Genomic DNA, 25999 nt, shown 5'->3' on the forward strand with positions numbered 1-25999 from the left:
GCCTTCCACAATCTTTCCTAACCCACCCCACTCTCTGCCCCAGGCCAGCTAGTAACAGTCACAGTCCGGCTTCTGGAAGAGTCACTGCTCTTCCCATTATGAAAAATAAGCACTAAGCCCGCAAAAGCATAAAAAAAAAAAGTTTATTGGAGCATCAGGGCTGGCGGCACGGATATTGCTGAGTCTTGGGCAAAGGAGGCCGATCCCGCCGGCCGCGAGGCCCCTAAAGTGCACTCAGTGCGGCGGCGAAGATGGGGTGTTGCATAGAGTCGGGCCGCAAGCGCTAAGGCAGGCCATCTTCACCACCACCAGGTGTCCCGGGCTCGCCGCTGCTCGGGCTCACAAAAACGGCCGGAGAACGTGCCTGTAGCGCCAGCCCAGACTCTCGGCCCCTGGTTCCTGGGGCGCCCAGCGCAGCACTACCCAGGCGTGTCTGGGCCACTGGAATCTCTTCCATGGACTCGGCTGATGCTGAGTAGTAAGCGCCTGCAGAGCCAGCCACATGTACCGGGCTGGCACTGATGGAATCCGACGAAGAGCTGGAATGGCGGCCAGGGGTCCCAGTCCCTGCACAGTGAGGGGAACTTTGGTTAAGACAAGGGCTGCAGCTACGGCCTTAAAACCTCTCCCTCCCTCGAACTAACGCAATAGGACCCAAGCAGAGAGGGGTGCTCACCCTGTATCCTGGGCAGCGGGGGCTCCCGGCCCAAGACCCCAGACCTGGACAATTTATATACACGCCGCTTCCTCTTTTTCTGCAAAGACAGGGAGTGTGGGCCACTTCCCTAGACCCCACATTGCCAAAAGCAGCAGAGGTACTCCTCAGAGTGGAGGCTTCCTTTCCATCTCCCTCTTCTTGGGCAGAGGTCCAAACCCAGTCCCTCCTACCTGGGGTTGGATCCGTGGAGGCAGAGCCAGTGTGTCTGAGGAGGAGGGCAGTGGTGGTTCCACTTGGCCTTGGGTGGCAAGAAACTGGGAAGGACTGAGGTAAAAGCCAGAGAGCGAGCTCTAGATGCTGCCCCCGGAGTCCCTCCCTGCTAGAGGTTCCCTAGTTCTCTCTTCCTAGCAGGACAGAGAGACACTGATCCATCCACGACTTTGCTGAGCTGGACCCAGACCCACGTTTTTGCCCCTGACCTACCTCCCTTTCTCCCACCTCCCATGGAGACAGCCAGGTGGTACTTACTGGACATTTAATGCTGCTGGCCTGGCCTGGCCAGAGGGCTCTGGACGCACATGGCTGAAGGTCCTCATGTAAAACTCCATCTCCTCGAGAGAGAGGAATCAGGAAGGCTGGGAGGCCATGTCTGTATCCACAGCCTCCTAAGCCCTGGGCACACCTTGTCACCAGCCTCTCTAGCTTGCTGGTCTCATGTCCTAAAGGGTCTAGGGCTGTCTTCCTGGTTCTCAGATGAGCTGGGAAAGCCCTTCTTCAGAGCAAAGCTTCACTTATTTCCAGACCTTACCTCATCACAGGGACTCATTTCATCTAGTCAAACTCCAGCAATTCTACTTGAGGAAGGCTGCAGGCCCTTAGGTACAGTATGCCCAGCCTGGGAAGCATAGCCAAGAGGTTCTTAGGGACAAGACACTCAAGAGTGGCCCTCGCCTGCTCCTGGCTCCTCTTAGGGCTCCAGCCACTGAACTAACTGGTTCAGTGGCCAGGAGACCACAAAGCTGTTCACAGACCAACAATTTGTGTGCTCCAGACTGTGAACACCAAGGGGTCACACTGGCAGCATACCAAGTGCATCCTTCACTCTCAGAGAGCCAGCTGTAATTTTGGCTGCTAGGAAGGAGGATGTGGGTGCAATCATTGTTGTCCCCAGTTGAAACAGTACTACAGGCCTGAATCTTAGTCCATCCATACAAAGAGAATGCAATGGCAGTGAAGTAACCAACCCTGAAGCAAACGGGCTGGGAGTGACTAGACCAACACCACTGCATGCCAGATGCCTCCAGCTTTGCTAGAGAGAATTGCAGGTGAAGAAATAAAGCCCGGGAAAAGCCAGCTCAGGAAGGGCGTGGGGCAGAGGGCAAAGGGCGGGGCCCATGAGCTGGAGGGAGCACACAGACAGCTGTCGCCTACTAGGCAGTTGTTTCCATGGTGACAGAGGTGTCCTGACTAAGGCAGAGACTACACTGTAACAGAAAGCGTCTCTAAAACAAGCCTATGTTTTGGGGGCAACGGCTCTACAGAGGGGCCCCTCCCAAATTCCTGCTGGGTGGGGGTGGGGAGGCTGCCTGCCGGGTCCCTGAGAGTTTTAGGGACTAGGATAAAGTTCAGCCAACCACAGGCTAACTGCACAGGTGTAAAGACTCAGGCCACAGATAAGCCCATGCTCACACTGTGCCCAAGATGACCCTTTGGGGAGGATACAGGATACCTGCCCAAGCAGAGCAGCACAGAGGTCAGAAGCTAGTCCCAGGTACTGGAGCCTGAAGGTCATTTTCCCCACACCTTTCCCCTCTTTTAGTAGGAACTAAACCCAGCAGAGGGGAACAACGGCTACCTTGGATCCCCTAGTCTCCACACTAGCATAGAAGTCAGGCCCTAAACAGCTAAAGCAAATTCTGAAGATATCACCAGGAGGTGCCCATTCAGACTTCCCTCCTCTCCTCAGAACTGATCCTCAGAAACCTTCAAATATTTGCACATTCCTGAGCAGTACTTTAGAGCCTCTCTTCTGTGAAAGAGGACCAGCACCCAGCTCCTATTGGGTGCCTCAAGTTAGCTGTAGACAAACAGAATTGAATTAAACATCTTTGCTGTTATCACAGCTGGGCCCAAAAGGTACAGGACCCTGGAGTCTGGGCATCACAGAGCAAGTCTTGCCTACTTCCTCTCCTGATACTCTAGGATGGCTGTCACTATCTGTACGCAGCTCAGAGCCCAGCACAGAGCCCAGGGTAGGTGTGTGCATGCCAGGGTTCTCTACCAGTTGCTAACACTCCTCAGCCTGCGCCACTGGAGATGAGAAAAGGAGAGGCAGGGTCCTTTTCCAACCCGCCCACCAGCCTGTTTGTGTATCCAGTTGCCATGAGGATTTGGGATCCAGGGCTCAGCCTTCCCAGCAAAGCTTGCCTGGGCCCCCTGCCTTTACAGTCCCTAGGGGCTTTAAGGACTGGACCACCTCCATCCCCAGCTGCTGACCTCAGGAAGCCAGGGGGCATGGGAATAGAGATAGGCTGGTCAGCAGCTGGGCTGGCCAGGCCAAAGCCTAGGTTGCAGGCTTCTTGCTTTGTTCTCTGTGTGTAGAGACCTTAACTCTTCCCAGACCAGGCTTCTGTTTAACCTTTCTGGACCTCAATGGGCCCATCTTTAACATGGACTGTTAACAGTTGCCCCTGCTCTAAAACTAAAATAGGATAAGATGTAAGAAGTCAAGAATACAGATGATAACTGATAATTACAGCCTAACTACTTAGTTGATAACTGGTGGTTGGCTTCCTGTGCTACATGCCTGGCGTGTGGAAGGAAGGTACATGGGACTGCAGAAACTGCATAGCTTTTGGCTATGTTGGTGCCCACCGGCCCAGCACAGGCTGGGTCCTGCTTCCCCAGAGCCCACTCCAGCTGCGATTCTAGGCTTGCTTCCTTCCCTTGCAGGGTCTACTCAACGGTTCTTGATGCACAGCCACACACACACACACACACACACACACACACACACACACACACACACACTTCATGCCCAGGTCTCTGGGCCACCTCTGTACCTTAATGGGCCGCATCTTCCGGGGGCATGACTCAAGCTCCTTGTGGGTCTCCTTTGCTTCCTGGGCTGGGCGGTGCTGTACGATGTACTCATAGGTGGTAAGTTTGTGCCACACTGGTGGGTGTGGGAAGAGGGGGTCAGTGGTGCAGAGGTGGAACTTAGAATGGAGGGCACCCAGCACTAGGTTCAAATCCCTATCCACATATAAGAAGCAGGGCAAAACCAGGCCTACCACAAGGAACCAACACTGGTAAGGTTCACCACTTCAAGGCTCTACAGCCCAAAAGGTACCTCCCTGTAGTAGAGACTTGACCCCCATGAATGCTTGGAGGAGGCACTCACTTAAATACATGTGGAAGCAGAGCAGGTGGCCAAGCAGAGCTGTAGAAAGCAGGCCCAGAAGGATGAGTAGGGCAGCCAGGGCCAGGATGGCAGGAGCCTGGGTCTCCACAGGGGCAGCAGGCAAGAACACAAACCACACATCTGTGTGATTCTTCAAGACTGCAAGGCATAGGCAGTCTGTGCTTAGCCAGGGATCAGGGGTGCATTGACTAAAACATGTCTGTGTCTAGAACCCACACTGACCTTCAAAATGTTGGTTGGTACGAAGCCGCATGGGGTTGACAAAGAACTCCACGAAGACATAAGTGGCCACCAGCACCAGGAGCAGAACACCCAACAAAGCAGATGCCACACTGTGTAAAAAGAGCCTGGCCCAGCCACAGGCAGCTGTCAGCACTCAGGAACCCAGCTTAGTAAGGGCCAGAAGCTCAGAAGCCAGGCTCCTGAACCCAAAGCCCCAACTCCTCAGAAGTCAAAGTCACAGAGCCTGAAGACGGACAACTACTTATCAGGCTCCCCATCTTCATCTGGACCAATAGGATGGAAGACTCCAAACCCACCCTCATCCATCCCAAGTATCACCTTCTCAGCATGCGTACATCCCTACCCACAACTATGTTACAAGGAGTTTTCAATAGAGTCCCAGACCCCAGCTGACTCTCACCGATAGTTCCTCTCGCCCACGCAGTTGTTGAGCCACTTGCAATGATGGTCGAAGCCGCATACACATTTGTTACAGGCGCTGCAGTGTTTCGATCGCGCACTCCTGAGGAAGGTTGGGGAAGGGACCTCGCGGTCGGCCAGCCCACCCCACCTTGGCAGGTGTAAGGACCTGAGTCAGGCCTGCTTCCTAATTACCCACAAGCACCTCCGCCCCTCCCGGATCGCTGCAATGAGGAGCACACGCGCCCTCTGGCGGAAACACAGGGTGGGACCCCTGGAGAGGGTTCTGAGAACCACGGTAGAAGGAAGAGGGGTGCTTTGTGGGGCCCTACTCTTGAACTACATACCTACGTAAAGTTCACATAAGAAGGAAAGGAGGAGTCCTTTCCAAGCAAGGACCTCTGTGCCAGATCACACACAGATACAGGTGTGGACCTGAGGCAGAGTGCATAGCTGCCCAACGGGTGCATTAATTGCATTTCTAACAGCTCCATTTTGGGGTCACTTTCCTTGCCATCCTACGGGAAATTTTCTGGCACTCTTCCAGAAGGCCTGTGTGGGCTAACTGTACAGGAGCCAAAAGAAGAGGTGTTCACTGTCATCTAGGGGCATGTGAGAGAATTAGAATACAAGTGGGGTCTCCCCCAGGAGGCATCACAGAAGACCCAAGTGAGTATGAGCATAGCATGACCTTCCTCCGTCAGTCTCAGAGAGCAACCACCAGAGCCACTCAGAACATTTGCTAGCTGCTGCTTAGGGAATGACAACAGGCCTTTGGGTTCCTGTAGACAGACCCCTTCTAACAGGCTACTTTAGCCTGCAAATTCTAAGTGTGGAGCTGGCCTTGAGCTACATTCTATCCCTCAACCCCAACCTGAGTCTGGAGATTTCCAAACTCCAGTAATGTAGGAAAGAGGTACTGGGATTTGCCAAAGGAGAATGGGTGTTCCATGTCTGTCAATAGCAGTAGGACATGGAACAAACGACTTGCCTCTTTGGCCTCAGACCCTTCATGGGTAACTGATTGGGGGTACACAGCTAATATGACCTTGACTCTGCTGCTCAGTAGCCTTGTGATTTCAGGACACCTCCGTCTGAGCAGTAGGTTCTGACTCTTTTGTTAAAGGACACAGTACTTATCCCAGAACACTTAAGGCTTAACCCCCTCATGTCCCTATCCAGGTGCTTTTAAGAAACTAAAGATGTTACTGGAAGCCATTTAGAAATGATGTGGTGCTGCCAAATGCTTCCTGTTTTTGCTACAGGAAATACTATTCCTCATCCTTTTTTCTAATCACTCTCGGGCCATTCTGCCAAGACTTTGTCTTTTTTGTTTGTTTGTGGGGTGTTTGTTTGAGTCTGTGTCTTACTATGTAGCCCTGGATACCCTCAAGCTCACTGAAATCCTCCTTCCTCAGCCTCCCAATTGTTGGGATTATGCTATGCACCACCATGCCAGCTCTGCCAAGACTCTTTTTGTTTTGTTTTTGAGACAGGGTCTTACTGTAGAGCCCTGGATGGCCTGGAAGTCACTCTGTAGACCAGGCTGGCCTGAACTCACAGAGATCTGTCTGCCTCTTGACTTCTGAGTGCTGGGATTAAAGGTGTGCCTCCACCACAACTTTGCCTATGGAAAGGACAAGTGTTCAGAGGCATAAGAATAACTGTGAAGCCTGGCATGCCCTCTTTACCCTGAATATAACTTGTGACCCTCCAGGCACATTCATGGCCCACATGTTCACTCACACTCACGCACTCACACATCTACGTCGCACAGGTTGCAGTGCAGGTCTTCAATGACATGTGCATGCTGGCTGCGGTTGAAGATAGGCAGGGGCCCAGAATAGCTCTTGTCCCGCACATTGGCATCTGCTGGATCGATGGAGACAGCAGTCAGGTGCACCACAAGGTGGCCAGCAAAGATGGCACCCATGCACTAGCCCAACAGGTTAAAGACTCAGTCCGTACTGTGCAAACCAGGAGCCCCACCCACTTACTTGGACAGAGGATTTCCCCATCCATGCAGATTGCCTTTGTACCGAGACTCTGCCTGTCACCAGATTTCTTTCTCGGACCCCTAAGCCCTGGACTGAATAGGGTCATATGATAATGGAGCCCAGAGGTCAGGACTACTTACTACTACCACAGAAGGTCTCTAGCCACAGGGCCTGGGCCTTACCATTTCAGGCCTGGTACAGGCCAGTTTCTGGTCTCAGATTTCAGAAGGTGAAAAAGACTAAAAGACATCATCTCCTAAGGTCCAGAGATCTAAGCTGAAACTCTGAGCTTGTTTTCCTTGCTTTCATAGGAAGCAACTTCTGAGATGGAGGTAGCTACCCCCTTTCAATAGCCAGGGACAGATGGAGAACCTCTTGCAGACAGGACTAATCTACTTGCTGCCTCCCCCTCAAGTCCAGGTACTTGGCACCCTAAGCTGAGTGTCTGGGATAGTCTCACATGTTCGGGGATAGCCGAACAGGGCAGTGTAGCTAACCTCTGAAAGTAAAATGAAGCTTTCCCAGGATTTAGCTGAGCCAACTACAGGAAATGAGTATGCTGCTAACTGGCTGCAAAATCTATACACAAGCTCACCAATAAGTTCCATCCAGGCAGATGCTTCTTTTCTTCCCTCTACCCACTCAGCCATGAGCACTCTGTCCTCCTCCTAGCCAGGCAGGTAGCATCCCTCCATCCCTCAGGATCTAATTTATCCTTCACCTATTTATCCTTCACCTACCAGCTGCCCAACAGCCTTCTTACTCTCACTCAGTAGCCAAATTCATCTGTCTGTATGAGGTAGGCTTCCAAAATGTGCTGTACCACAGCTGAAAGAGCTGAATCTGTGCTTGACACTGAGCTCTCCATTGTTATGGCCAATGCTATGGGTCAGCTCTTCACCTCTTTGCTGGTTGAGAACCTCACTCTTCTCTTCCAGAGTCTACTCTTCCTGTGTTCCAGAAGTGTGCTTTCAAAAAGCCCATGCCTAAGCTCTTCAAGGCCTACAGTGGCTCTAATGGCTCTCTAGCCAAAGTTCATGCCTTAGCCCAGAGCCAGAATTCACCTTGCTCTGGTTTCTCCCAACTCCAGAAGTCACTGTGGGCAAACATTTAGCTTCCTGTCTTCTCCCAGCCTTCTCTACCTTTCATTCACTCAACTGTTTACCCAGTTCTTCCCTTTGCACCAGGCATGAAGGAATATGGAGAGTTGGTCCTGAGCCCTAAGAAGCCTTCTGCATGATGGAAAGCACGGATACTAATCAAACAATAGATCAGTTCCATCAGTTTGTAGCTGATGACTTGATCTAGTCTGACAGAATCTGGAAGACTTCTCGGAAGAAGTGTCATCGCAGCTGAGATGTGGAAAAGAATGTGTAACAGGGCCTTGGAAGGCTAGGCACAGGGAAAAGGACTGATACCAGAGCCATGCAAAGGTGTCAGTCAGAGGGGTGGCTAAAGTATTGTCCCAGCTCATGACTGCCATATAAGGATGAGGGCCCAGGCTGCCAAATTCTGAGCTTTCAAAGGGAATTAAAATATTCTAGGCTTGCCAGGGATAATGGTACACACCTTTAATCCAAGCACTTGAGAGGAAGAGGCAGGTGGATCTCTGTGATTTTGAGGCCAGCCTGGTCTACAGAGCGAGTTCCCAGACAGCCAGGGCTACACAGAGAAACCCTGTCTCGGAAAAAAAAAATATCTAGGCTTCCATGTGAGATCTCTCAATGTTTAAATGTTAAAAGAAATGATTTTTAAAACATGTAGAAAACCTGTACATGTTTGGTGTTCATCATCCTACAATTTTACACAATTTGCCAACCAGACTGGCCCACTGGGCTGTCAGCTCTTGACCTCTGACTCAGCTGGTTGGTGAAGCAAGGGCTTCTGGAAGAGATCATTGTTGTCAAAACAGGTGAAATAAAAGGAAGCTGAATAGACAGGCAGACTTCACATGCAGAAAGCCATGAGGCCTAAGCTTAAGCCTCATTTTTTTATTTTTTTAAAGATATATTTATTTATTTATTTATTATACAGTATTTTGCCTACATGCCAGAAGAAGGCACCAGATCTCATTATAGATGGCTCTGAGCCACCAAGTGGTTAGTGGGCATTGAACCCAGGTCCTCTGGAAGAGCAGCCAGCGCTCTTAACCTCTGAGCCATCTCTCTAGCCCCCAGGCTTCATTTCTTTTTTTTTTTATTTTTCAAAGCAGGGTTTCTCTGTAGCTTTGGAGACTGTTCTGGAACTCGCTCAGTAGACCAGGCTGGCCTTGAACTCACAGAGACCCACCTGCCTCTACCTCCTGAGTGCTGGGATCAAAGGTGTGCACCACCACTGCCCGGCCAAGCTTCATTTCTTTTTTTTTTAAGATTTATTTATTATGTATACAATGTTCTGGAGCATGAGGGCACCAAACCTCATTACAGATGGTTGTAAGCCACCATGTGGTTGCTGGAATTGAACTCAGCACCTCTGAAAGAACAGTCAGTGCTCTTAACCTCTGAGCCATCTCTCCAGCCCCCAAGCTTCATTTCTTAAAGCAGGAAGAAGTTGCTAAAGCTGCTAGATTTTGAGCTGGTGAAACATTATCAGGTAGGTGTGTGTGTGTGTGTGTGTGTGTGTGTGTGTGTGTGTGTGTGTGTGTGTGTGTGTAGTACTCTACAGCTGCAGGTAGCCAGAAATAGGAATGCACGGGGAGACTTACTTGGAAATTAAACAGCCATCTAGGTTAGAGAGGCAGAGAGCAGTTGAAGGAGCAGCAGGAAACTGGGGAAAGAGGTGAACTCAACAGTGGTGATGGCTGACTGCTGTCAGCAGTGGAGGAAAGGGGGCCAAGCATGTGAATGAGCTGGGAGAAGGGGGCTGCCAGTAGGTGTGTGCTGCTAGGTGTGTGCCAGGCTGCTAGAGATGATGGCATTTTTCTGCTCCCAGTCTGCCATCTGAGCCCCTTCCCAACATTTACATGGAGGGTAACTACTGTGTTCAACCTACCAATCTCCCCTCCCCCGGGCCACTAAGCACCTAAAGCTCACCTTTACATCCCTGAAGCTCAGGCCCAATCTGGGCCCACAGTGGGGACTTGGTACCTGCTTCATTCCTCAGAGGCCCTGAGAGCTTGCTTTAACAGAAGGAGACTTTGATGGCACCATATAACCTTGGGCAAGCTGCCAGACTAGGTGGCTCTGGGAGCTTCCACGTGGCTCAAAGAAGATAAAGAGAAAATATGAAGAAGATCAAACCCTCAAATCATTCCATTTCCTCAGCCTGAGCTGCCCTTCTGGCCTCACTGGATAGCAGCTGTGTGACCTCAGAAGGCACTGTCCTGTCTGAATCTCTTTCTTCACATGGTCTTGAATGAGAAATGGCCCCATACGTTCATGTATTTAAACACTTGGTCACCAACTACTGGTGCTCTGGGGAGGTTATAGAACCTTTATGAGGTGCAACCTTGTTGGAGAAGTACATCATTGGGGGGCGGGATTTGAAGGTTCATAGCCTTGTTCTACTTCCTACTCACTCTCTCTCTGCTTCCTGTGTGCAGTTGAGATGTGATCAGCTAGGTTCCTGCTCATGCCTCATGGCTGCCTACTGCCACGCCCAGTCCACCATTATGAACATTACCTAACCCCCTGGGACCATTAAAAGAAACTCGCCTACCACTTGTTTTTGTTCATGGTATGTCATCACAGCAAAAGAAACTTAACTAATATACTTTATTAGTGGGGAAAATCCATTCCTTACAGGGTTATCATAAGGACCAAGTGTGTGGCATATGGAAGTGCTCAGTAAATGCTACTTTTGTTTACTGCTACTTGCTCTGATCCTCCTCACTACAAGCCAGGTACACGCAGGGTACCTGGGCAACCCTGAACCAGGGGTGGAGCTATTTCAGACAGAGAATGTCCCAGGAAGCATTCCACCTAATCACATGCAGGCCCATGAATCTTAAGGCAAGTTATCCAGCTGATGATCTGGCCTTGGGCTCCTGTGAACCAGGAAGCCCCCAATGACTTTGCTAATGTCTGAGGATGACAATCTTCTCGAGAAACTCTCTTGTCACTCAACTGCCTTTGTCACTCACCAGCCCAGGGCTCTGGGGTCTCCCAAGAAAGCACACTTACATTAGCATGTTCACATGCTTCCTAATAAGCCCTCATTCTCAACTCAGGCCTTGGAAACAAACAGAACCCTTCCTGTGGACCAGAGAGCTTGAGAAGCTGCTCTCATCAGCACAGCCCTGCTGACATGTTCCCTCCAGCTTATCCTCTTCAGGAGGCTGAGGCCAGTGGACAGTAACAGGAACTCTCTGAACAGGGGCACACAGAGGCCCACTGAGCCCTACACCCAGCCTTGTAGCCATGTCTTTTGTGACCAGGAATAGGACAGCCAGACCATAAAGCTCGACCAAGTTAGTGTTTGTCACTGTTTTCTAGGAGCTTGCGGGGCATTTCTGTGCCACCTTTTGGCATAAACACCCTCATCCTAAAATCAATAAGCGTGCAAATATTCCTAGGCATAGCAAAATAATGTCTATAAAATAAAACCACATTTTATTTTACCAAGAAACTTACTATGTGGGGAAACTGTACCATGACAAATTCTCTCACAAGTGGAATAATTGCTCCCTAACTTGCTGTTTCAAATGCGGATTGAACCCAAGATCTTGCATGTGCTGGGCAAGTACTCTACCAACTGAGCTATATACCCAGCCTCTGATTTGCCCTTTCTTTAGCTCAGCATCAGTCTGAAGAAGCTTCCAGAGTCTTTGTCAGATCTTCTCTGATATTTATGTGCTCGGAGGAACTTTGGGGCTGTACACTCACTTTTATCAGAGGAAGGGTCAAGTGAGAAGTCTGAGCCCGACAGAAAATCAACTGAGTCAACCCTGCTCTACACCACCATGTGCTCCCTAAAACCCTGAACCCAGCTTCAGACCTCTGCCTTCTTCTATTTATCCCTCTCCCCAACTTTTCCAGTTCCATATAGTCCAAGGATACAGCATAGCCAGCAGGCACCCAGGGGTGAGGCAGAAGGGGAACAAGGACCCCAAAGCCAATCACCGCGAAGAAGAGGTAGAGCAGCCAGGCCACAATCTGGAGCGGGTGAGGGGGCCAGCTCCATCCATTCCGGCGAGACCGCTGGCCCTGCAGTTCTGGGGAAGGTCCACTGTCCTGGGAAGGCGCTGTCCACACACTCTTCTCAGGGGCTGTCTTGTTGGAGGGTTTGTTGCAGATGTTCATCTCCAGAGAGAGAAGAGTACAGCGTATTAAGCCCCAAAAAGCCCAGTGGGATCCCAGGTCCCTGGCTGCTGCCAGGATTTAGCGAGAGGGTAGGGACCAGCAAGCAGGGGCTGTACACTCCACAGGGGAACCTGGGGTCCTAGCCTAATACTAACATGCAGTTGGGGGCAGGGTGGTAATAAAGAACAGGCTCTGACCCCAGCTTGGCCAGGACAAGGGAGGGGGGTCCAGTGTTATTCAGGACACAGTGTGGCTGCCCATTACTCAAAGGGCTCTGTCTCCACAGCCATAAGAGTGAAACTCAATAAGACATGTTCTCATCTGGTAACAATATCAGGCTGGGGCCAGAGCGATGAGAACACATGCTGATTCTGTTAGGATTAGTCACCTCCGTCCAGAGATCCAAATCAAGTGTCAGAGAGGCCCCCCCTCTTATCCTTTCTGCTGAGGGAAACAGGCAGTGGGGGTGTTCAGAAAGGAGATCTGGCCTCAGCTGCTTACAGACACATAATCCCTTTAGAACCAGGGACCAAGAACTTCTCCCCTGTGCTTCAGAGGGGCATCTATGGTTTCTTGGCTGAGGATGAGCACATATGCAAGAGAAGGGAGGATTCTTCTTTGATTCCTTCTAGCAGGATAAATGATCATGTTTCTCCCGGTCAATCTGGGTGTTGTATAGATTTACCAGAAGGGTAAAGGTCACTGAGAGAGCTCCAAGAAAGACCAAGCCTTGGCCAGAGCCAGACCACCAGATGGCAGCAACCCCCTACCCTGGCCTGCCTTGCTACAGCCCAGCAGCTGGCCAAGGCAGTAGGGGCAGTAGGGTCAGCTTGTCCTTACAGGAGGAAGAGCCCTGCCCACCAGTATCTTTTGGGCTGACAATCCAAGCAAACAGTGTCACTGACACCTGGGGAAACAGGCCAGTTCTGAGTTCTTGGTGGGAAAGTCAGGAGCTAGACACTTTTCAGGAGCCCATATGGTTTGCATCTGCAATGTCCCTTACAGTGTCTCCTAGCTAGGGGTGCTGTTTTGAGGGAGCTTCTGGAAACTCTGGGAGGTAGGACCTAATTAGGGGAAATGGGTCACTGGGGATGGGTTTAGGGATGCTATCCCTGCCTACCTCCGGCCTTACTCTCTACTGCCTAGTCTGCTATGAGGTAAACAGCTTCCACCACCATGAAAAGAGCTACTCCACCACGATGGGTTAGAGCCCTCTGAACCCTCTGAAACAATGAGAAATAAATCTTTGCTTCTTTGGGCAGTTTCTGTCAGGTTCTATTGTTGCAGCTATGTAAAAGTAGATAATAAACTGACTAAGAAAAAAAAAAACTCAGCACTTCTACCTGGAGTAACTGACTCACAGACCACAAAATGCAACTGGACGACCCCTGAACACTTCAAGCATCCCCTGATACAGGAAGATTTCCATGGGGTCCTGAGCAGAGTCAGGGGTCCTTGTGCTCAGACCTTACTGGGACTGGGACTGTAATTTAGAGTACTCTGCCATCCCCATGTCTACCACTTTGCTACACCAGTGTCCCTCAAAGACAGTGAACATGCTATAACTCATTCACTTCTGTCCCCCACTTCTCCTCCCCCAAGGATCAGGAAATACACCTTGTATGTAGCAGATGCTCAGTGAATGTTCGGTGACTTGAAAACATCTGAAATAAAAGCAAATATGTATAAGATAAAATGATGTATATAAGAAACTCAGGTAACACCGTCTTGCTCTGACTCCATCTGTGGCTGCTTAGACAGTTCTCAGCCTCCACCCCCAGGAGTCACATCTGCCTTGGCAACACACTTGGGGTTTCCATGACCCTGACCTTAGTGCAGATGTATTAAATAAAATAACTCGTATTTATATAAACTTAAAATAACTGAAGGTATAAGTCAAATTAATTGTTGTGTTCTGAAGTAACTACTGTGTTCTGCTTAAGCAAGTGTTGCAAGGTTACACTGACCCTCATCGGAGATTGAATTGTGGTTTTTGTGGGGTTTGCCTTTGAAATCACTGTACCCTGAGCTTCAGCACCAAGAGATTGGAGCATGAACCCACTCTTGGTTGCTGGTCAAAATGAAGGCTCTTATACTCTTAATGGGTTTCATCATCTTGGTTGTTAGTACCTTTCTCTAATTGAACTATGATGAGGCCAGGTGGTCCAGTCCACTCTGCCTTCAGTCGTCCTCTGTTCCCCTTCCACATGGCTGCGTCCTCTACCCTTACTTCCTGTCCCAACTGCCTGCCATCCTGACTACTGGACATTCACTCAAAGCCACACTTTCCCTCAGCCCTCCTAAGACCAGTCCTGACATCTCGTGAAGCCATCTCTGATGGTCTCATCTCAAAGCTAAAGGGAGTGACCTGAGTTTTCTTCAGACTAAGGTCAAGTCCCCTGATTACCTGCCCGGCCTTTGATAAGTAGTGCACAGGATGGGAGAGCCCTGGCTTTGGAAGAACCAGGTCTAGGTTTGTCTTTTGGCTTTGCCCTTATTAGCTGAAAGCACTGAATTTCCTCCTCTGAAAAACGGGGGTGTGGATGCCCCCTACATAGAGTGGTACTGCAGGCAAATCCTACAAGTAAATGCGCACTTCGTGGTAATTAATTACCTCAAATAGCTCTCTGGTTTGTCTCCTATCCATAGGCTGCAGTACGGTGTCTGATTCTACAAGGTCTATGTCCAAAATGAGAGGACTGGTTAAAGTTGCCACAGGAACAAGAAAACAGACATTAAAACACAGACTTGCAGGTACAGGTATAGCTCAGTGATAAAGGACTTGTCTAGCATATGTGAGGTCCTAGATTTAGTCCCCAGACGCACACAAGCCCGCACACACATACACACAGACTCACACAATGTGAGTACACACTTGCATGAAGGACAACTCAGAAAAGTACAGTGATTGTAATCCACCATATGATAAAAATTATAAGAAAACCATTTAGTTGCCCTCAGAAAGAAATTTGGGGCTTTTTTGTTGTTGTTGTTGTTGTTGTTGTGTTTGGTTGGTTAGCTTTTGGTTTGGTTTGGTTTGAGACAGGGTTTCTCTGTATAACAGCCCTGGCTGTCCTGAAACACACTCTGTAGACCAGGCTGTTCTCAAACACAGAGATCTGCCTGCCTCTGCCTCCCAAGTGCTGGGATTAAAGGTGAGCACAACCACTTCTCAGCCAAAAATTTGTATTTTTTAATTCCAAACACTATTACCAAGAATTTAGCAGGTTTATCCATAATTGTTATAAAGTTGAACTGCCAAAATTTGTTGACCAGAACATTTTGACTTGCATTAATGCTTTATATCTTTTTGTTTGTTTGTTTTGTTTTTTAAGGTTTATTTATTTGTTATGTATACAGTGTTCTGTCTGCATGTATCCCTGCAGGCCAGAAGAGGGCACCAGATCTCATTACAATGATTGTGAGCCACCATGTGGTTGCTGGGAATTGAACTCAGGACCTCTGGAAGAGCAACCAGTGCTCTTAACGTCTAAACCATCTCTCCAGACCTTTTTGGGGGGGTCTGTTTTTGTTTTGTGGGTTTTGTTTTGTTTTGTTTTTGGTTTGTTTTTTGTTTTTTGTTTTTGTTTTTGTTTTTGTTTTGAGACAGGGTTTCTCTATAGCTTGGGAGCCTGTCCTGGAACTCCCTCTGTGGACCAGGCTGGCCTTGAACTCACAGAGATCTACCTGTCTCTGCCTCCCTAGTGCTGGGATTAAAGGATGTGTGCCATCACTACCCGCCAATGCTTTCTATCTTTTTATATTAAACATCCACACACATGCCAGGTATGGCGCACTCAGAAGATAAAAGGCAGGTGGACCTCTGTGAGTTCAAGGCCAGTCTGGTCTACCTGTTAAGTTCCAGAATGGCCAGGGATATACAGTGAGACCCTATCTCAGAAAAAGAAAAATCCACACACACAATGGGGAAATGGCCAATATCTGATTTCTCACCCCTATTTTTTTTTTCATTCACAATCATTCCTTTACTTTTTCTAAGACAAGGTCTCTCTGTGTAGTTCCAGCTGCCCTGAAATTTGCTACGTAGATTAGGCTGGCTTTGAACTCATAGAGATTCACCTACCTCTGCTTCCCAAATTCTGGAATTTAAGGCATGTACCTCTATGCCTAGCCAAAATCTTATACTTTGATACCTTTTGATCATTTAAGAGAAAAAAAAACTAACATTCAGAATTATCAATAATAGGAAATGAGAAAAAGTTGTTCTGAGACAAGCTCTTACTTACTATGTAGCCATTGCTGGTCTTGACCGCCTGCCTCTTCCTCCTAAGTATTGGGATTATAGGCATGTGCCACCACACCCAGCTGCAAATAAAAAATTGAAAATGAAATACTCTATATCAGAGTAGATTCTTCTGTGTGTAAATGTATCCATTTGTGTGTACATGCTTGTGTGTATCTGAGTGCACATGTGAGGGGAGTATGCATGGGTTTGGGTGTGGAGGCCAAAGGATAACCTTGGTGCCATTGCTTAAGTGCCATCCACCCTTATATTTCCTTATTTGCTTATTTATTTACAGCATGTGTGTGTGCACATATGCATGAGTACAGGTTCCCAGAGTTCAGAAGAGGTCACCAGACCCCTTGGAACTGGACTTACAGGCAGTTAGGAGCCATCTGACGTGGGTGCTGGGAAGCAATGAGCCCAGGACCTCTTCAAGTGCTCTTGACCACTGAACCATCATCTCTCCTGCCACACTCACCCTTTCAAAGGGAAGGCAATCAGAGTGATGTAAACTACCATGTAGATGCTGGCGACTGAACTGGATCCTCTGGAAGAGCAGCCGTGAGCCATATCTCCACTTCCAGGGGATCTGACACCCTCTTCTGGCCTCCACAGGCACCAGGCATGCACACGGTACACAGACATTCATGTAAGCAAAACACCCATACACAGAAAAAATAATAATTTTTAAAACATTTATTTTTATATTTATGGGCATTTTGTCTATATGTATATTCATGGAGGCCAAAAGAGGACATAGGATTGCACAGAGTGAAGTTACAGATGGTTATGAGCTGCTTTGTGGTTGCTGGGATTTGAATTCAGTTCCTTTGGAAGAGCAGCCAGTGCTCTTAACCACTTAGCCATCTCTCCAGCCAGTCCACCTTTTGTTTTTTGTTTTTGTTTTGTTTTTTCCCTTTGGTGACAGGATTTCTCACTGGCCTGGAGTTCAACAAGTAGATGAGATTGGCTAGCCACCCCCTCCCCAGGGCTGGGATTATAAACATAAGCCACCATGTCTGGCTTTTTCCATGGGTTCTGGGGATTCAACTCAAGCCTCATGCTCATAAGGCAGGCACTTTACCAACTCCAGTCCCATAGTAGATTCTTAAGCATGTTCTCCACATATGTGGATGTTAAAATTATTATTCAATGTTTGGCATTGATAGCATACAGCCAGTATCTTCAAAAACCCCAACTAGATAAGCCTCCCTTGCCTCCTGTAAAGCACCAATAGCTGCACTCTGGCAGCTTTGAAGTGTTTCTTCTTTTAAACATGTGTACCTGTTGTGTGTGCGCATGCATGTGTACGCACATGTGTGCATGTGTGTCAGAGGACAACTTGGAGGATTACGTTCTCTCCTTCCATAATGTGTGTCTTGGAGCTTGAACTCAGATTGTCAGTCTTGGCAGCAAGTGCCTTTACCCACTGAGCAATCTTTCCAGCCCGTTTTAAAGTGTTTAACAATTTCTCATAACAGATGCTAGAAGGGGAGTTTGAAAAAAAATCTGTGGATAATTCAGTAGATAATTACTCTACTACAATAAGAGACCTGTAACAATAAGGTTTCTTTATGCACTCCCACCCAAAGTAGAGGGTGCATTCTTCCAAATGGTTTTTGTAGCCAAAGTTTCCTGGGTGCTTTACCTCCAAAGGCTTTTGAATTGCAAGCAGTCTGCTTTGCTCAAGTGATGGCACAGACCATATGTGCTTCTCCTTCAGATGGACGCTGGAGAGCTAGGCATTGTAGAGTAGCTACAGCCTAACTGTGAACACAGTTCTGAAGTTGCTTTCTTAAGTGGGGTAGGTGGTCCCAATAAACACACACACACTGCCATTAAAAAAAAAATGGGGGAGAAGGAATGGGGGTGGGGGGAGGGAGAAGGAGAGGGAAAGTACATGTGAAAATATTAATAATTTAATTAAAAAAAAGAAAAAAAAAGACAGAGCCTCATTGCATCCATGACTACCCTAAAACTCATTAAGTAGCCCAGGTTAGCTCAAATCCTTAGCAATCCTCCTGCCTCGTGCCCTTGAGAGCTGAGGCTGCAAGTGTGAGTGAGTATATGCAGCTCAAGTATTTTGACATACAGCTCTCTCTCTATTTTTCCTTTTAATTTAGTTGAAGAGACTAGATAATTTGATTAATGGATTTTATTAATCCATTAATATGTATCTCAACTTGCTGTATAGATCAGGATAGCCTTTAGATATCAAGTTTATGCCACCACACTGTCTTGGATTGACATTCTGATCTTGTCACTATGCCTATGGCCACTACCAAAAATAGGGACTTCCCAGCCACATGTCTCTGTTTCTTCCTTTAGAAACTGCCTCAAGGCACAGGGCTGTTCAGTCATAGTGATAGAAAAAGGGCAAGTCAGGCTTAGGGTCCAAATTTAAATCAAAGATGACAAAGGAAAAAAATGACAAAATTTTCTTTGGAACATCCCCAGGTGAGCAAATCTTTGTCCCTGATTTGTGGAAATAACCAAAGGTCATCAGATCAAGCCCCATGAATACAGCTGAGCTGGTGGTTCTCTGAGGCAGATCTCTGTGGACTGTACATGGGTTCTCCAGAAATACCACAATCAGGGCAAATAGTCTGCAGTACTGGGGATTGAACCCAGGGCCTTGCAAATACTACATAAGCACCCTCTTCCTGGGCTATATTCCATCTAAGCAAACAAGCACTTTGAAGGGGATATATGAATTTAATCCCCAAACCTAGTCTTGCCTTTGTCAACCCCACAACTAAAAAGCCATGTACCTTGAAGGAGTCTGTTTCTCAAGAGAGAAATAGAGCGTGTGGCTGATATGTCGACAGAGGCCACAAGCATCCCTAGTGTTAAATTATTGGAGTCCTTCGAGGCCAGCCTGGTCTCCAGAGCGAGTGCCAGGATAGGCTCCAAAGCTACACAGAGAAACCCTGTCTCGAAAAACCAAAAAAAAAAAAAAAAAAAAAAAAATTACTGGAGTCCTGATGGAGGAGGAATCACCGTCCCAAGGTGGAGACTTGCTGCAAACAGTCTTGGGAGTAGCTTTGACTCAAGTTAAGATATTGTTGGTCCAGAGACGTGCCACTTGCCTACGACTTTAGATGCAGGGATGAATGTCTTAAAGCAGCAGTAACCCTCAGGAGCAGACACAAAGGACAGCCAGGAGGATGCTGCCTACCCCCAAACCCTGAGAGAGCTAACTCCGAACTTGATGATTTTCTACCATTGAATTGAAGGCCACAAATTCTTTTTGGCCCAAAAAAATTTCATTACAAGGGCTGGGAAGTCGGATCAAATCCAAAATGGGGCCCACAGATGAGAGTAAGTATTGTCATCAGGCTTGGAGACTTTCTCTGGCTGTCCCTTCCCTCTCAACAGCCTTCTGGGAGTTCAAAATGAAAGATATGTGGTTCTGCTCCCCAAAAATATGACCAGATGGTGCACTCAGCCCTTGGCCAGGCCAGGCTTACTGGGGCCCAGGCCTATGTACACTGAAGGTACAGATAAGACTAGGTACCTGCTCTCTCCAACCTTCCTTTCTGAGTCCCAGAAAGACACAGAGCAAGCAACATCAGGGCATTGGGTACTTGGGTGTTTGGGGCAGTGCTTTGCAAGGGCAAGCTACTCAGATGGAATATGTCAGGGAGCAGTGAGAGATAGACACTGAGTGGCTGCAAGGCTGAGATCACTTAGGCCTAGGTGACATGCTCTGGGCACTGCTCAAGAAGCCATAAGGAGTCAAAGGAATTTTTTGTTGTTGCTTTTGTTTTTCGAGGCAGGGTTTCTCTATGGCTGTCCTGGAACTAGCTCTTGTAAACCAGGCTGTCCTCAAACTCACAGAGATCCGCCTGCCTCTGCCTCCCAAGTGCTGGGATTAAAGGGGTACACCACCAATGCCCAGAGAGTCAAATTATTTTAAAGCAGAGAATGACAAACAGCTTTGATTTCTAGTCTCAGTAGAGAAGAGACATAAACAAGACCAGAAAGGACACGGGATGAGATAACAACAGGAGGCTGCCCCAGGAGGGCAGTGACTAGGTAACCCTACACCTTAGAAGGAGTTGGCCAGAGGGTCAAGGTCAGGAGTATAGCTTCTCCTTGACCATACAGTGCCCCCAGCTGCATGTCTAGTGGGCTGAGTAGTACAGAAGCCTTGGTAAAATATTCTTCATGTGCCTTCTTCTTAAAAAGGACAAATTAGCCAAGCAGCAGTAGTAGCACACGGCTTTAATCCTAGCACTTAGAAGGAGAGGCAGGTGGATCTCAGTGAGTTTGAGGCCAGCCTATTCTACAAAGTAAGTTCCAGGACAGCCAGGACTGTTACACAGAGAAACCCTGCTTGAAAAACCAAACAGAAAACAAACAAACAAACAAATATAAGAAGGACAAAACACAGATGCTGGCAAGGATGGAAGGGAGAAAGGGCAAGGAGATGCACAGACTGTTACCTAATATCTGCTACCTAAGTCATGGACTTGCTTTACATCTGCAGAAGACTGAAGGGGCTATGCAGGTCCATCCCTTGTCCCTACAAGGTGAAGGCCACTGCCAGTATAAGAATAATCTTTCCTATTTTAAACATTCATTTGCTAAAATCTTTAAATAACATTGTCAAAATAAAATCAGGCTACATTAATATATATACTTGCATTCAATGAAGAAAATCTTAGCTGGAAATGGTGACAAATGAGTCTAATCCCAGAACTCCAGAGGCAGAAGCAAGGTGAATCTCTGAGTTTGAGGCCAATCTTTTACATAATCAATTACAGGCTAACCAATGTTTAGATAGTGACACCCTGACTCAAAACAGCCAAGAAAAGAAAAAAGGAAACAAAATCTTAACATTTTGAGTTCTCATAATGTCTCATAATGAATGGTATAACAGCTGATCTACTCCCTGCCTGCCATCACTCAAAAAAAAAAAAAAAAAAAGTAGCCAGGAGGCTAATGCAGGAAGATCACTATCACTAGGCCAAGGGGTTCAAAGCCAACTTGGGCAACGTATCAAGACGATGAAATCCTAGCTTAAATAATAATATCAGTAGTATTGATAAATTTGGAATGTTGTTCTGATATTCATGTGGATATAGCTAAAGCAATGAGACTGGAGTATAAAGTCCTGCCCCTGGAGAACCTGTGGACAGCCCTGGATTCCTAAAAGACGCCGGAGAACTTCAGAATCAACTCAGTTAATAAAGAGGGATATCAAAGGAGACCTAGAAACTGGGAAGGCAAGTTGCTTGGGTCAGATAAAAAAGTAACACAAAGCCAGGTGGCATGGTGTGTATCTTTAATCCCAGCACTCAGGAGGCAGAACTCTGTGAGTTTGAGGCCAACCTGGTCTACATAGTGAGTTCCAGGACAGCCAGGGCTAAGTAGTGAGACACTGTCTCAAAACAACAAGAAGAAGCTGAAATGGAGGCTTAGAGGGCTCAGAGATCTAAGCTATGCATGAAAGAGGAGGTTGGAAACAGGAACCAGGGCTGCCTGGAGACAGAGCCGCCTTCTTGCTCTTGCACTGCTGTTCATAGTTCAAGGGAGCTGGGGGCAAATTTCACAAATCCCACTAATCCCACTTATTTTGGGTGTCTTCTTCTTTTTTTTTTTTTCCAGACAGGGTTTCTCTGTGTAGCTTTGGAGCCTATCCTGGCACTCACTCTGGAGACCAGGGTGGCCTCGAACTCACAGAGATCCACCTGCCTCTGCCTCCCGAGTGCTGGGATTAAAGGTGGGCACCACCAATGCCTGGCTTTGGGTGTCTTCTTTACTCATGTTTCAAAAGTTAGCCAGAAGGAGATTTGGTAATGTCTACCAAACCTGAGAACACATTTAATTTGTGGTCCAGACATTCCATTTCTGTATTTATCTTACACACAAAAGCTCACTGCATTGTTCCTTGTAATAATAAAGAACAAAAACAAATATAAACATGGCTATGGTATACGCATACAAGGGAACGTTATACAGCATCAAAAGCAAGGGAAGACATTATTCTTAAGATAAAGTTACATGAAAAAAAAGATAAAGTTATATGAACACACAAGACACACAATTGTAGAGTGAGCTATCAAAAACCAAGGCTGGGGGGCTAGAGATGGCTCAGCAAGGTTCTGACCCTAGCACCCACTACATGGTAGCTCAAAACCATCTTTAACCCCAGTTCCAGGAAGCCTGACACCCTCTTCTGATCTCCAAGGGCACCAGGCATGCTTATGGCACACAGAAATACATGCAGGTAAAATACCCTCAAACATAAAATAAAAATAAACCTTAAAAAAAAAAAAAAGAGCAGCCATTGCTCTTTCAGAAGAGTACATTTCAGTTCCCAGAACCCAAACTAGGAGGTTCACAGCCACCTGTAACTCCAGCTCCAAGCAAGTGAATGCCCTCCACATATGTGACAGGTAGACATATACACAAATGCACATATTTTAAAAGTATTTTTTTAAAAAAAAAAAAAAGACCATCACCATTTGGGAGGCTAAGGCTGGAGAATTGCAAGTTCCAGGCCCAGCCTGGGTTACATAGCAAGACTGTCAAGACAAACAAAAACCACCCATAAGGGACAGACAGACAGATATCTATGTTTCTATAGGCACAGATTATTCTGGGAAGGAAATGGCAGAATCCAAATGAAGGGTAGTTTCCATGAAGATCTAGTACCTTGGGCTGGGGATGAGACAGATTTATTTCTACTGTGTGTTTGATTATATTATTCAATTTTTTTTTAAATCATGGGCATTTACTATTTTTTTAAAAAGTAGCTGGTCATGGTGGTCCACATCTTTAATCCTAGCACTCAGAGGTAGGAAGATCTCTGTGAGTCCCAGGAGAGCAGATCTACATAGTAAGTTCTAAGACAATCAGAGTTACAAGGTGAGACCCTATCTTAAGAGAGAGAGAGACAGAGAGAGAAAGGGAAGTAGGATAACTCTGTGGAAAGGCCTGAATTTAATCCCCAGCAACAGCAAAACACACAACACACACATCAAATAAGATATAGTTGAGAGGGTGTCACCTCTAGCCCTTCTTGTACCACAGTGCTAGAGGTGAACCAAATGAACTTATGTGAGCTAAAGGTTTATACCAGGCCAGAAAAACCAGGAATTCCTGCCTAACAACCATTTGACAAGGCTGCTTGTTCAAGTGCTTTCTTACCCTTCAAGGCAATTCTGAGCCACTGGATTGTGAGCGTTAGGGGTCTTGTCAAACTTGGAAACAGACATCAAGCAGTCTAACGGTGTTGCTGGGCAAGACACTGGTTTAGGCCTTGGCCAAGAGCCAATCAGTGCCCTGTAGTCCCAGAACAAGGCAAAGGTGCACCCCACGGGGAAGGTGCACCCCAAAGGGAAGGTGCACCCAACAGAGAAAGTGCACCCCACAGGGAAGGTGCACCCAACAGAGAAAGTGCACCCCACGGGGAAGGTGCACCCCAAAGGGAAGGTGCACTCCTAAGCAGCTTTCCTTTATCTTAGAGACATTACTGTTTCCCTGCAAGATTCCTCTGAGTAATGCTAATCATTTTTCAGCCTTTCCCAAGGATCTGCTTCTAAAATAATTTTCACTGAGATCTAACATGTCTCAATTTAAACCACATAAAGGGGAGCTGGAGAGAAAATGCTTCGCAAAGCACATTGGCTTACAGTGCAGAACCATTTATAAAAGACTTCTAGGGGCAAATACAGTGTTTATTAAAACTTCCCACAGGTGCCAGAAAAATCTGCGGTCTTAAACATTCTGAGAAGTGGCTATAGTTCAACTAAGGAATGCATATCACATCATTCCCAGAAAATAAGCTAGAACTTAAAGCTGTTCTCAAAGACCTCTCTGGCCTTTGGCCTCAAATAATGTGGCTGGGCTTTTATTTTCTCTCTCATAAACAATATGCCAAAGTTAGTTGCTATGGCAAGAAAAACTTGAAATCATTCCTGAGTTGACATGGTGTGCAAACATTTCTGTATCATTCTCCTTTTGCAGCTGCCACCACAAACTCGGGGGATACAAGTTCAGAAGAAGGAATAAGTAACAGAGAACAACAGGGAACAGAAACAAAACCAAGGAAAGGAAGCAAGGCTTGTCGATTTGTAACCAGGAAATCAACTAGAGATTGTAGGAGCCAGCCTTGGGGAACACACACCAAGAAAGTCATTAAGAACAAAGTTGCGACAGAACAAAGTAAGAAAAACAATAGGGGGGAAATCAGACTAATTAAACACCACTATTGCTTTTATTGTGTCTCAGGGTGATTATCTATATACATCTGGTCTTCCACAGCAAAACATCAATTCCATAAAAAGAGTGACCACCCCTCATCTAACCTAGCTCTCCCTTGGTGAAGAAAGTGAAGCCACTTCTTAGGATGTTTGCCGCCCTAACCATCATTGCTCCTTTACAGTGTTTCCACGATAATAACAACCATCACTGCCATTTAGAAGGCACTTTTTCTAGGCCAGGGCTGCGTGAAGTGCTTTCATGGAATTCGCTTAATTCAACGCTCTGAAGTAGACCTATTATTCCAAACGGTTCCCACAGATGTCTCTAATGCTTAGTCTGGCATGTGGACCTCCTCACTTTGTCTCATAAACACAACTGCATCCCCTGCGCACAGAGGTGGGCGCGGAGGAACTTCTGGGTTCTAGGAAGCTCAACTACACCAGCAGAACTAGAGTAATCTTCAGCAGCCAGAATATAAAGCTCTTCTCAAAACTTGAAACTCATCCAACTCTGATTATTCCTTTCAGCTTCTGGGATAAGAGTCGAAACCCCTCATGATGAACTTTAGGACCTCGCCTCGAGTTTTCTGTCCTGCTCTGTTACCTGGACTTTTGTGTTTGCTTTTCCCTCTTTCAGAAATACCCTTCCCCTACTCACAATTCTGGACCCTTTTCAACCTCCACGTCTTAGCTTAAAAGTCATTTTTAGGGCCACCAGCGCACTTAACGCGACCTGAACTTATTCTAGTCATGTGTCTGGTGCCTGCTCCCAACTCCTCCTTCTCTGTGGGTTCTGGAGACTGAAGGCGTCTGTTCTTAGGCCTGACGCCTGGCACACAGCCTGGCATTCGGTGAGCGCTCGGTGCGGACCTATAACCCTGATTAGTGCTAAAACAAAGTCCACTGGGTCGGTGAAGCCCAGCAGGCCGAGCGAGACTGGCCCCGAGTCCGGCCGGGCACCGGCGCAGCCCGACCCGGTGGCTCCCGCCAGGCCCGAGGTGAGAAACGCCGCTGGCTCCTCACCTGCGCCAGATGCGGCCTGCCAAGGTCAGCCAGCGGCTGGGCCGCGTCCTGCCCGTCCACCCTCCCCAGGGCGGCCGTACTTCAGACCGTCCGGGCAGAGTCAGTCCCCCGGACCCGGAGGAGATGCGTCTCGGAGCGTGGCTCCATCCCGGACCGAGGCTGGGCCTCCAAGTCCTTCCGCCTTAGTTCAGACCGGCTGGCTATGCAGCCGTGCCAGGCCAAGGCAGGCTGGGCCTCACCCGGCGCGGGGCCGGTTCCCCTGGCAACAGCGCGGGCTACGGCGCCCCACAGTGGCCAAACCGCGCTGCGTCACTTCGCTGGGGTATCCTCGCTCTGGGCGGAGTTTGCCAGTATCCTTGGCTCCCAGCGTGCCTGTTCCTCATTTTTTTACTTTACCTTTCGTCAAGACAATTCACTCCCTCCCCGCCGCCCCGCCCCCATGCACAGTCTGTCTTCCAAAGATCCTACTATCCCTAAAACTGTCCCGTATCTAGTTTCTCTCCTGAAATCGCTCTTAGTATCAATCTAGGCTCTGTTCATTTTCTTTTGTTTATTT

The 25999-nt window shown here is 47.7% G+C and overlaps 1 protein-coding gene across 13 annotated transcripts; it reads right to left on the bottom strand.

The window, feature by feature from the left end:
• Nucleotides 1-123: 123 nt before the first annotated feature.
• Nucleotides 124-25702, bottom strand: Zdhhc1 (zinc finger DHHC-type containing 1). Of its 13 annotated transcripts, none has more exons than XM_035442633.1 (15): nucleotides 25444-25696; nucleotides 16209-16287; nucleotides 14576-14640; nucleotides 13579-13625; nucleotides 11719-11961; nucleotides 6485-6660; nucleotides 6286-6351; nucleotides 4726-4827; nucleotides 4305-4429; nucleotides 4062-4220; nucleotides 3721-3833; nucleotides 1187-1269; nucleotides 889-982; nucleotides 677-755; nucleotides 124-567 (listed from the first exon to the last, which is right to left on the bottom strand). In XM_035442633.1, the coding sequence occupies exons 5-15, from the start codon at nucleotides 11959-11961 to the stop codon at nucleotides 284-286; spliced, it is 1524 nt and encodes a 507-aa protein (XP_035298524.1). In that variant the 5' UTR covers nucleotides 13579-13625; nucleotides 14576-14640; nucleotides 16209-16287; nucleotides 25444-25696; the 3' UTR covers nucleotides 124-283. The 13 variants fall into 13 exon arrangements, with proteins under 13 accessions (XP_035298524.1, XP_035298523.1, XP_027261625.1 ...); XM_035442632.1 differs by lacking the exon at nucleotides 14576-14640 and adding an exon at nucleotides 17856-18039; XM_027405824.2 differs by lacking the exon at nucleotides 14576-14640 and having other exon boundaries at nucleotides 1187-1266; nucleotides 25444-25697.
• Between the last annotated feature and the right edge of the window lie 297 nt (nucleotides 25703-25999).

Source organism: Cricetulus griseus, chromosome 3 (assembly GCF_003668045.3).
Source record: "Cricetulus griseus strain 17A/GY chromosome 3, alternate assembly CriGri-PICRH-1.0, whole genome shotgun sequence".
Lineage (NCBI taxonomy): Eukaryota > Metazoa > Chordata > Mammalia > Rodentia > Cricetidae > Cricetulus > Cricetulus griseus.